The sequence below is a fragment of the Lipophrys pholis genome, assembly GCF_963383615.2.
Source record: "Lipophrys pholis genome assembly, chromosome: 19".
Classification (NCBI taxonomy): domain Eukaryota; kingdom Metazoa; phylum Chordata; class Actinopteri; order Blenniiformes; family Blenniidae; genus Lipophrys; species Lipophrys pholis.
Genome location: NC_137647.1, coordinates 2,395,073 through 2,406,774, shown reverse-complemented (window position 1 = coordinate 2,406,774; position 11,702 = coordinate 2,395,073). Strand labels below are relative to the sequence as shown.

At 43.6% G+C, this 11,702-nt stretch overlaps 2 protein-coding genes across 2 annotated transcripts; both read left to right on the top strand.

Annotated features, from left to right (window-relative positions):
- The first annotated feature begins 3,169 nt into the window (after nt 1-3,169).
- LOC308124142 (CDP-diacylglycerol--inositol 3-phosphatidyltransferase-like) lies at nt 3,170-6,526 on the top strand. Its single transcript, XM_080486971.1, has 6 exons — nt 3,170-3,330; nt 4,449-4,583; nt 5,003-5,156; nt 5,228-5,309; nt 5,406-5,487; nt 5,596-6,526. The coding sequence occupies exons 1-6, from the start codon at nt 3,288-3,290 to the stop codon at nt 5,736-5,738; spliced, it is 639 nt and encodes a 212-aa protein (XP_080343097.1). The 5' UTR covers nt 3,170-3,287; the 3' UTR covers nt 5,739-6,526.
- Nucleotides 6,527-8,365: 1,839 nt separating this feature from the next.
- Nucleotides 8,366-10,457, top strand: LOC308124702 (CDP-diacylglycerol--inositol 3-phosphatidyltransferase-like; the record flags this gene model as incomplete). Its single annotated transcript, XM_080487900.1, has 6 exons — nt 8,366-8,408; nt 9,433-9,567; nt 9,722-9,875; nt 9,947-10,028; nt 10,125-10,206; nt 10,315-10,457. The coding sequence occupies 6 exons, from the start codon at nt 8,366-8,368 to the stop codon at nt 10,455-10,457; spliced, it is 639 nt and encodes a 212-aa protein (XP_080344026.1).
- Nucleotides 10,458-11,702: the final 1,245 nt, after the last annotated feature.

Genomic DNA, 11,702 nt, shown 5'->3' with positions numbered 1-11,702 from the left:
AGAGACGAACGGGGAGCAGCAGGTGCGTGGCACACGTGTACAGACCCCCGTTTGTATGGGAACAAAAAAAAAAAAATCGTATTTATAGAAAGGCGTATAAATGTGATCGACCTGTACGAAGGCTGCAGGTGTGCCGACGATTGTCCGAACTCCTGACTCGCAAAATATTTACCGTGTACATAGAAGCACTAACTCATGTTAGAGTAATAACAATGAGGATTTTGTCACGTGAGTCGAAGCTGTTTGTACTTAGAATCAGACAAATAGATGCTATCATTATTATTACTACTACTGCAGTTTTAAATATTTATGTTGTGCTAATTTTTAAGTTTTTAAAATGTTATTGCCAATGTTGACCACAAGGTGGGGGTTAAGAGCAAAATGTGACTGTGATAGAGCGATTAAAATAAAAGACAACAAAACGTTAGTGTCTTTATGGAGGACAAAAGGACTACATTTCCCAGCATTCCTCTGGAGGTCTCAGGGTGGGCGTGTCCACTTCCGGCAGGGCTGCGTTCTACTTTTAGTTGTTTTTCATTTTATTTGAGCCAGTATTAAAACGTCCACGGCGAGTTTTCCAGCTCGTGTCATCACGTCGGGTGCCATGTTTCTGTTTCTGTCTAATGTTTGCGCCGTTCTGTGGGTCTTGATTTGCTCTGAAAAACATTTTTTAAAAATGATTGAATCAATAAAACTCAACTTTAAATTTAAAAAAAAAAAACATTTCTGGACTTAAAGTTAAAATGTTTATTGGATTTTGTTGAATCCATTTTTCCACTTCAGCATTTTGTTTCATTTAGAAAGCGTCTCAGTGAAAAAGTGACTCCAGCCAACAAGACGAGTCAACGGATTCTAGATAAATTGGTCGCCTGAAATCGGACTTGTGTGTTTGAGTTTTGAAAACTTGTCCTTGTAGTTTGGTGTTATTTGAAGAGTGAGCTTTCATTTTGCCAACATTATTCTTTGTTACGTTAAGTTGAAAATGTATTACATTGGAAAAAAAAAAAAAACAACAAAAAAAAAAAAAACATTCCTAGAGTGGCGCGTTTTGCCAATTGAAGCTGCAGAATTTCCACATGTTCTTTTGTTTTTAGTGTAGAAAACGATCCGAGCGGTTTACAGGCCGCAGGAAGTCTGTTTAGTCACGCTGTCAAAAAGAAAACCTGAAGGTACGGTAAGGTTTCCACAGAGACACTTTTGGCCACCAGGTGGCAGCAGTGAGCTACAGCTGGTTCTCCCAAGTAGAACAGCTCTCTGCACCATCTGCTGGGAGGAAGTGGTATTACAACTAGCTACCTTGTGATATTTTTTTTTTTGTTCAGTCGCTTTCAAATAAAAATGGGACGTACTGTATCTTTAAAGACCAGTTTGGAGAATCTTCATGTTCAAACAATATCTTCCACTCCAAATATTTAGAACAAATTAAGACAATAAAAGAGTTGAAAACGGTCGGAATCAACTAAGTCAAGGCTGACGCAGAAATTACTTTTATTTTTTGTTCTTGAGTATTTTAAGTTAACGGGAGAAGCGTCGGATTAACACATTAGCTTTTTTCTTTTCTTTTCTTTTTAAATATCTTCACATGCAAAAAATGTGTAAGTCTAAAAAGAAAAAAGTCCTGAAACTGAAGGAATTCACGGATTGTTTTTTTTTTTATATATATATCTTCAGTTTGCAGCATTCATGGGCGGCGTGGAGATAAAGTCAAGTTAAAACCATAAATTCTCCAAACTGATCTCTGGTTTCAAAATAAAAGAGACGGGAGGAGGAAGAGGAGGACGAAGATGTTAAAAATATTCAGGTTCAGTGTGATGGAAATAACTTGTACAGAAACAGAAAATAATTTTGGAGGAATAAAAAAAAACAAAAAAAAACTGATGTTTATTTTGTTTTCATTGTTTGCAGCTTTTACAAAGTGGATTTTCAAATTATTTTTCATCTTCATGAACCATCAACTCATTCTCACTTTGGAAATGTGTTTCAAAATAAATGCTAAATTACCAAACAAATTTTAAAGGGAGAATTCAGATAGAAATTCATTACCTAAAATGTAAAGATTTTTTACAATTGGAATCAAAATGTGATGTATTGGTAATAAGTTAGTGAAACGTTTGGATAATGATGGAGAATTAAAAGCAGCAGCTTTGAGTGAGATTAAAATAATATGTTTACTCCAGTGACAATGAGTTAAACATTTAGTTTTGGCAGAATCATTGACAGAGAGACTTAAATTTATTGAATCAATTTTGAAAAGATGAAAACTACAGCAGAAATGTAAATTCAAACTCGAAAACTTTAGTAAAACAAATAAACTGAAAACAAGAGAATCTGAGATTTCTGACGTCCGCCAAAGGATAACCTGAAATCAGGAGGAAAAAAAAGTTTCTGGATCAAATTTAATGTAATCTTCCACGGCCAAGTAACTTTTCTGTGGTGAAAATTATGATAAAAATCTGTGATGTATTTTTGACTGTTTGCTAACGAACAGACAAATAAATATGCAGTTGTATTGTTGTATCATTATTGAGTAATTAAATGATTATAATATATTATAATAATAATATATTACTTGTATAATATATACATATAAACATATATCATTATCATGGCACTAATGGAGTTGGTTGGAATTGAGGTCAGCGCGACTCCATCTTGGATGGGTCATCTTGCGCCTGCAGTGCTTTTATTTCTACTGAGGAAGGCAAAGTCCGCCTGTCTGGAAGAGTGTTGGGGCCACTTGAGAAAAAAAAACAAAAAAACAACTCATGTGCTTTAGAAAAAAAGTCAAAAATCAAAGATGAGATTTTTTTTTTCACTGAGAAAATGTTCAGTCCTAATGTCCCTTCAATCATCACTCTTCAAATTTTCACACGTAAAATATGACCGTAAATGCTGAGATACTTTGCAGCATGCTTTTTATAAAAAATACATCATCAGGCTGAAGTACACTTTCAGGGAAAATGTCCACTGGTAGGCGCTCTTCAGCTTTCCAAACTCAGCTTTCCATTAACTCCCATTGACTGTGGTGCTACTGGAAAGCGAGATGCCCCATCCAATATGGCGGCGACGCTGGATCCCCAGCACGTAATGAGTCGTTAATCTATGTCTATGGACGTAAACCCACAGTTTCGGTGACGTAAGCACGTACGAACTGACGCTCTCCGGAAGCGTCCTGTCCTGTTCTGCGGTTCCGCGGCCCCGACGCTCCTCTCCTCCGCCGCTCCACATCTCCTCCGAGCCGCCGCTCTTTCTCCGCCGCCCGCCGCATTGACCCCCCCGCTGAGGACATGGAGCCGGAGAACGTTTTCCTCTTCGTGCCCAATTTGATCGGTGAGTTTTCACTGCCGTCACGACGCTAGCTTAGCTTTAGCCGCGGTGACGTCAGTTCATTTAAAAGATTGTCTTTTTTCTTTTTTTTTCTTTTTTTTTTAACTCCACGCCGTGACCTTTGACCTTTGACCTTTGGAGAGCTTGATGGCAGTGTATTGCCCGAGTGATGGCGATGGAGGGTCGCCAACTCCCTGATAAAACGACCCTGGTTCGGCCGGCTGCCTTCACCCTCCTCCCGGCCTGCTCAACCGGTTTTAGCCCCTTTTCTGTGTGAAATTATTATTATTATTATTAGTAGTAGTAGTAGTAATATTAGTAGTAGTATGAATATTTTACTATTTGACTTGAATTGAAGTAGATTCATATTATTTGTGATATGAGTACAATGAGAACAAATGTGGAAAAGTTGTAAACATAAAATATTTGTGCCTCAAAGTGAAAATAGGCGACAGGTGAAGTGAAAATAACAGAAAGCCTCGTCCTCAGCTTGTTCATTCGTTTGTATTTGTGTTGCTCTGGCTGCAGACCGGAGTTTGTTTTTCTTTCTACACAGAAAAACTCTAAACAAGACATTTCATCATTTATAGACAATGAGCTCATGTCTCATGAATTCTGCAGAACATTTGTTCCACACGTCAGTAAAGAAACAATCTTATCCACAAACCCAGTGGAAGCAACAGTCTGGATGTTGGAGAGAACCTGGAGAACCTGGAGAACCGCTCTGCTGTTTCCTCCTGAGGTTCTGTACTGAGGTTCTGTTTATTGTAATGAGGTTCTTCAGTGAGATTCTTTTGATAAGTTATTTTATTTTATCGTTGTATAGTAATAACAAAGTAATATGTATTTGAATGCCTTAAAAAATAAACCAGGTGAGGTAGTATAAATACTTCACCTGGACTGAGGTAGTATGAATACTTCACCTGGACTGAGGTAGTATAAATACTTCACCTGGACTGACGTATATATACTTTTTTCCTCACTGTCACAAGCGCTGTACAAACCGCCAACATAATCTGAGACCCAATGAAAACCAATGATTTTCCAGTTTGTGGCTGCAGCAGCAGGTTCTGGGTGACGACCCTGTTCTGACCCTGTTCTGACCCTGTTCTGACCTGCAGGTTATGCTCGGGTGGTTTTGGGGCTGCTGTCCTTCTACCTGATGCCCTGCTGTCCGTGGCCCGCCGTCTTCTGCTACCTGCTGAGCGCTCTGCTCGATGCCTTCGACGGTCACGCTGCGCGAGCTCTCAACCAGTGTACGTACGCCGTGTGGTCACTGCCGCCATGTTTCCTTACCGTGAGGGATCACAGTCTGGAGGACGTCACAGGGTGGCCTGATGGCTGACTGTGGTTCCCTCGTCACCGTCTGACAGGATGGTGTGGGGGTGTCGTTCCCTCACCACCACCTGACAGGCTGATGGGGGGGTGTGGTTCCCTCGTCACCGTCTGACAGGCTGGTGTGGGGGTGTGGTTCCCTCACCACCGACTGACAGGTTGATGTGGGGGCGTGGTTCCCTCGTCACCGTCTGACAGGCTGATGTTGGGGTGTGGTTCCCTCACCACCGACTGACAGGTTGATGTGGGGGCGTGGTTCCCTCGTCGCTGTCTGACAGGCTGATGTTGGGGTGTGGTTCCCTCACCACCGTCTGACAGGCTGATGTTGTTGTTCTCTCAGCCACAAAGTTCGGAGCGATGTTGGACATGCTGACGGACCGCTGTGCCACCATGTGTCTGCTGGTCAACTTGTCACTGCTCTACCCCTCCTACACCTTCCTGTTTCAGCTCAGCATGTGCCTGGACATCGCCAGCCACTGGCTGCACCTGCACAGGTGAGTCACAGCTGGAGCTGCACAGCTGGATGTGGAGGCTGAAATAACGCCGTGACCTCTGTCCTCCTCAGCTCCACCATCAGAGGATCAACCAGCCACAAGAGCATCGACCTCTCTGGAAACCCCGTCCTCAGGATCTACTACACCTCCAAGGTCAGAGGTCAAACGGTCCCGGTGTGGAGCAGATAGACGGATCTGTACGGTAGCCGGCGGCCGTGTCGCTCACCTGTGTTTGTTTGGCTCTTCCAGCCGGTGCTCTTCGTCATGTGTGCCGGGAACGAGCTCTTCTTCTGTCTGCTTTATCTGCTGCATCACATCGAGGAGCCTGCCGGTGAGACCCCACCTTCATCATCCTCATCCTCAGCCTCACCTTTGACCCCATGCCGCTGTGCTTCTTCATGTTTTCTTCACTGACCTCCCTGTCCTGTCTGTGCTGCAGCCTGGCTCTACTGGCTGCAGGGAGTCTGCGCCGTCATCTGCCTGCTCAAGTCGGCCATCAGCGCCGTGCACCTGGTCACCGCCTCACAGAACATGGCCGCCATGGATGCCGCCGAGCGGGAGAGCGCCGCCAAGAGGCAGTGACACAATCTGGAGGGGGTGACGGAGGGGACTTCAGACCAGAGTATGACCAAATGATGTCGGCGTGAGGAAATCACAGTCCTCGCAAAGAAATGAAAACAAGAGTTGTTTCTTCGACCCTCAGCTGCGAGATGTGAAACATTTATTTATTTTATTTTTTTCCTTCTTTTGTCCCTCTGACTAACACGCACCTCCTCCATCAGTCACTTCTTCACAACCAATCGGCAAACCAGAAATTAAACTGCTGACATCAGATTGAAGACTGCTACTGGGGGGGGGGGGGGGGACTTATGATGGAATTATAATGAAGTGGGCGGGTCGTTGGTGGAGTGGGCGGGGCTACCTGTTTATTTAGAAAACCATAAACAAGAATGGACTCATTTCTTTATTATTTTGTTTGTTTGTTTTTTCTTTGATTTACGAACACAAGTCTGAAACTTACGACGACACAGACCAACTCTTTATTTTGTCACTGGTAGACTTTTACTCGGATACTGTTTTCCTTGCTGTTATTGATCAGAGGATGTTTTTGGTTTTTAGTGAACATAGAAGCAGGTTGTTTGTGTACCTCATGCAGCGCACCAAGTATTCATGTTTGTTTCTTTGTCACAGATTGTTGTTGTTTTTTTTAAGTGTTCAAATTCACATTTTTATATGCAGCTCGTGTCCTAGAATGTATGATGACTTTGATGCTATAGACAATATATATTAGATATATATATATATATATTATGTGAAGAATAAAGTGGAGTAATTTAAATATCTGAAATTTCTGTAAAAACAAAGCACTGAAAAATAAAAATAATGAAAGTTAAGCTGGCCACTTTTGTCGCGCTCACTCGTCCTCCTCTTCCTCCTCCTCTTCCTCCTCCTCCCACCACCACCAGCAGCACGACCTCCCCCAGCACTACGAGAGCACGCCGCCGGAGTACCTCCGTCACCTCCGTCACCTCTCGTACTCGTGAAGCCGTGTCCGTCTCCGTGGCAACCCCGAGGCAGCGACAACACGTTGCGCTTAACAGCGGCGGCCGTGGAGCTTCCACTTCGGCTAGCGGTGCTTTAGAAACCACTTCATGTAAATAAGTCCTGCGTCTTATTTGCTAACGAACAGACAAATAAATATGCAGTGGTAAATAAGCCATTATAATAATATAATGTGATAATGATATTAATATATCAATTGTATGATGCAATTATTATATCACATATTTATATATATATATATATATATATATATATTATTAATATTACATATATATATAAAATTAAATCATCATTGGAATTGGGGTCAGCACGACGCCATCTTGGATGGGGCATCTTGCGCCTGTGTAGGTACCAGATCTGTCCAGGGCGGGGCTTGCGCATGCGCTTGAACGACCAGAGCTGTCCTGAGCAGGGCTTGAACCCGCGCGCGGTGATGACGTTTCACATTATGATTGGCTATGACGGCGTTTCGCATTTTTACTGGCTGCAAGTTTCTCCCGTCACAGTATGAAGCTAACATTAGCTTTCACAGTTAGCCTCGTAGCTCCGTGAAAAGCTAACAAGGCTGTGTGAGGTGAACAGGACGCTACGAGTGGTTTTATGTCTCTGAATGTCCCGAAGCAGCAGTGATCGGTCTGGTTTAACTTCAGGAGAGTTTAGAGGCAGAACGTGTCTGGTGGAGCTTCGTCTGATTTTATGAAGTGTCCTTTTTTTACCCACTTAATGCTGTAAAGAGCTGTGATGGGTGACCGAGACATTTAGTCTGTTTATTGTTTCACCTGCTTGAGACACGAGAAACAGAGTGTTTTCCAAGACTGAAGATAAATATTGTGGCCACATGAATGAGAAGGAATGTACAGATATAATGTAGAGATAAGTGACTGTTTTCATTATATTTCCAAATACTTACACAATATTATAATATTGGACATAGCGACAAAGGTAGAATTCTTATGAAAATGTTTATCAATCTATCTATCTATCTATCTATCTATCTATCTATCTATCTATCTATCTATCTATCTATCGATCGATCCAGCCCATAATGTAGTTTGTTAATATGGCGTTGCCGTAGATCATATTGTGTGTGACGTCATTGACAGACGCAGGCACGAACTTCGCCCCGGACCGATCTGGTACCTACACCTGCAGTGCTTTTTATTTCTACTGAGGAAGGTGAAGTCCGCCTGTTTGGGGGAATATTAGGGCCACTTAAGAAAAAAAACATTCAGAGGTTAAAAAACCCAAACTCACGTGCTTTAGAAAAAAAGTTGAAAATCAAAAGCGACATTTTATTTTATTGTTTTTTTTTTTTTTTTACAAAGTATAGTCAAAATTAAGTGATTTAATGGGATTTTTCGGCATCCACGGGCAACTGATGAGGGATGGACAGACGTTTCCACTTTGTATTAAAAAAAATAACCAAAACACCTTTTTTCTCCGAAAAAAAAATCTCGACTTTGATTTTCAACTTTTAACCTCCGAAAGTTGTTTTTTTTTCCTTCAGCGGCTCTAAAACTCCGGAAGCGTCCTGTCCTGTTCTGCGGTTCCGCGGCCCCGACGCTCCTCTCCTCCGCCGCTCCACATCTCCTCCGAGCCGCCGCTCTTTCTCCGCCGCCCGCCGGACTGACCCCCCCGCTGAGGACATGGAGCCGGAGAACGTTTTCCTCTTCGTGCCCAATTTGATCGGTGAGTTTTCACTGCCGTCACGACGCTAGCTTAGCTTTAGCCGCGGTGACGTCAGTTCATCGTTTAAAACTTTCAAAGTCATTAAAAAAAAACCAGAAGAAAAACCTCCACGCCGTGACCTTTGACCTTTGACCTTTGGAGAGCTTGATGGCAGTGTATTGCCCGAGTGATGGTGATGGAGGGTCGCTAACTCCCTGATAAAACGACCCTGGTTCGGCCGGCTGCCTTCACCCTCCTCCCGGCCTGCTCAACCGGTTTTAGCCCCTTTTTCTCTGTGAAGTTGTTGTTGTTGTTGTTGTTGTTGTTGTTGTTGGTAGTAGTAGTATGAATATTTTACTATTTGACTTGAATTGAAGTAGATGCATATTATTTGTGATATGAGTACATTGAGAACAAATGTGGAAAAGTTGTAAACATAAAATATTTGTGCCTCAAAGTGAAAATAGGCGACAGGTGAAGTGAAAATAACAGAAATTTCTGTTGCTCTGGCTGCAGACCGGAGTTTGTTTTTCTTTCTACACAGAAAAACTCTAAACAAGACATTGACGGATAAGATAAGATAAGATATCCCTTTATTTATCTCACATGTGGAGAGATTTGCAGTGGTACAACAGGATAGTAAAGAGAAAGAAGCACACATAGCAGAAACTAAAAAAGCAGATAAAACACAATATAATAAAAAGATGCACACGGTGCCCATAAGTGTGGACATGTACAGAATATGGGGGTGGATGTGCTGCACATAGTAAATACGTTTGTATAGATTATTATAGTTATAGCACCACTTCTTGCAGTGTGTGCAGTGGTCTACTGGGAGCAGGCTTGGTTGAAGAGTCTGACTGCAGCAGGGAGGACGTGTGACGGTACCATGTAGGGGGTGGGAGACGGTCTCCATCAGGGATGAAAGCTTCTTCAACATCCTCCTGTCTCCCACCACCTCCACAGGGTCCAGGGGGCAGCCCAGGACAGAGCTGGCCTTCCTCACCAGACACTGACCTTGTTCTGACCCTGTTCTGACCTGCAGGTTATGCTCGGGTGGTTTTGGCGCTGCTGTCCTTCTACCTGATGCCCTGCTGTCCGTGGCCCGCCGTCTTCTGCTACCTGTCCAACACTCTGCTCGACGAATTTGACGGTCACGCTGCGCGAGCTCTCAACCAGTGTACGTACGCCGTGTGGTCACTGCCGCCATGTTTCCACTGCCGCCATGACAGGCTGATGTGGGGGTGTGGTTCCCTCACCACTGCCTGACAGGCTGATGTGGGGGTGTGGTTCCCTCACCACCGTCTGACAGGCTGATGTTGTTGTTCTCTCAGGCACAAAGTTTGGAGCGATGTTGGACATGCTGACGGACCGCTGTGCCACCATGTGTCTGCTGGTCAACTTGTCACTGCTCTACCCCTCCTACACCTTCCTGTTTCAGCTCAGCATGTGCCTGGACATCGCCAGCCACTGGCTGCACCTGCACAGGTGAGTCACAGCTGGAGCTGCACAGCTGGATGTGGAGGCTGAAATAACGCCGTGACCTCTGTCCTCCTCAGCTCCACCATCAGAGGATCAACCAGCCACAAGAGCATCGACCTCTCTGGAAACCCCGTCCTCAGGATCTACTACACCTCCAAGGTCAGAGGTCAAACGGTCCCGGTGTGGAGCAGATAGACGGATCTGTACGGTAGCCGGCGGCCGTGTCGCTCACCTGTATTTGTTTGGCTCTTCCAGCCGGTGCTCTCCGTCATGTGTGTCGGGAACGAGCTCTTCTTCTGTCTGCTTTATCTGCTGCATCACATCGAGGAGCCTGCCTGTGAGACCCCACCTTCATCATCCTCATCCTCATCCTCACCTTTGACCCCATGCCGCTGTGCTTCTTCGTGTTTTCTTCACTGACCTCCCTGTCCTGTCTGTGCTGCAGCCTGGTTCTACTGGCTGCAGGGAGTCTGCGCCGTCATCTGCCTGCTCAAGTCGGCCATCAGCGCCGTGCACCTGGTCACCGCCTCACAGAACATGGCCGCCATGGATGCCGCCGAGCGGGAGAGCGCCGCCAAGAGGCAGTGACACAATCTGGAGGGGGCGACGGAGGATTTTGATCGACACACCCCGAGGTGTGTGTGCCGAATTATAACGAAATGGGCGGGTTGTTGGTGGAGTGGGCGGGGCTGCTGGTTTATGGACTCATTTCGTTATTATTTTGTTTTTTCTTTGATTTAAGAACACAAGTCTCTGAAACTTACAACAAAGACCACCTCTTTATTTTGTCACTGGTAGACTTTTATTCGGGTGAACTGGGATACTGTTTTCCTTGCTGTTATTGATTGGGGGGATGTAACAACTCATTTTGGGGATTAGAGGCGTGTTTTGAATTTTTAGTGCACGTGGAAGCAGGTTGTTTGTGTACCTCGTGCGGAGCACCAAGTATTCATGTTTGTTTGTTTGTCACAGATTTTGTTTTTTTTAAAGTGTTCAAATATATATTTTTATATGCAGCTCGTGTCCTAGAATGTATGACTTTGATGCTATAGACAATATATATTAAATATATATATATTTTGTGAGGAATAAAGTGGAGTACTTTAAATATTTGGAGGTTCTTTCTTTGTTCAATCTGAAATTTCTGTAAAAACAAAGCAAAGCGGGTGAGGGTGTCTGTGATCCGTTCCCTTTTTTTTTTGTAGCACTTTGAGATTGTTTAAATGTATTATTATTTAAGTGTAAATACATGAGTTAACCATCCCATCGATGAATTAATTTATCCTCCTTTAAGACTGATAAAATGTGCTTGGTTTTTAGGACCAAGTCACGACTTAATTTTCTAAAAGAAGGGGTAAAATATACATTTACTTGGAATTAAAAAAAAAGTACACAACTGTTAACCTTTATAAATACTGGTAAAAGTGTAACTTTGCTAAACGTTGCCACTGGGCCATAAATGGACTGCAAAGAGGTTCAATCTGGCAGGTGGACTGACCGTGAAAAGAATAACTTCAAACTTTTAAGAAGTGTTTGTGGATATTCACAGCATTGTTTCGGAGTAGCAGCCATGGAAGGGAAGACTAACATGCAACAGAGGAAATCACTGCCTGACATGCACACACATACCCCAGCGTGGCCCCAACTCTCTCCTGTAATGAAAAATAGTTTGTCAAATGAAGAACAAACTCAACTGACCAGCATGAGATGCAAAACAATTATAGGACCACAGACACATAATGACCAAACATTGACCCTCCATTTTTTATTATTATTGATGTATAAACTTTAAAACGCCGTGTTCCTGAGTTTCATGTCAGCCGTATGACACAG

Bases quoted from the DNA above. Each gene is read 5' to 3' on its own strand.
- LOC308124142 (XM_080486971.1), top strand. From the start codon at position 3,288: ATGGAGCCGGAGAACGTTTTCCTCTTCGTGCCCAATTTGATCG. The intron at 3,331-4,448 runs GTGAGTTTTCAC...TCTGACCTGCAG, and splicing joins CTTCGTGCCCAATTTGATCG to GTTATGCTCGGGTGGTTTTG. The intron at 5,488-5,595 runs GTGAGACCCCAC...TCTGTGCTGCAG, and splicing joins TCACATCGAGGAGCCTGCCG to CCTGGCTCTACTGGCTGCAG.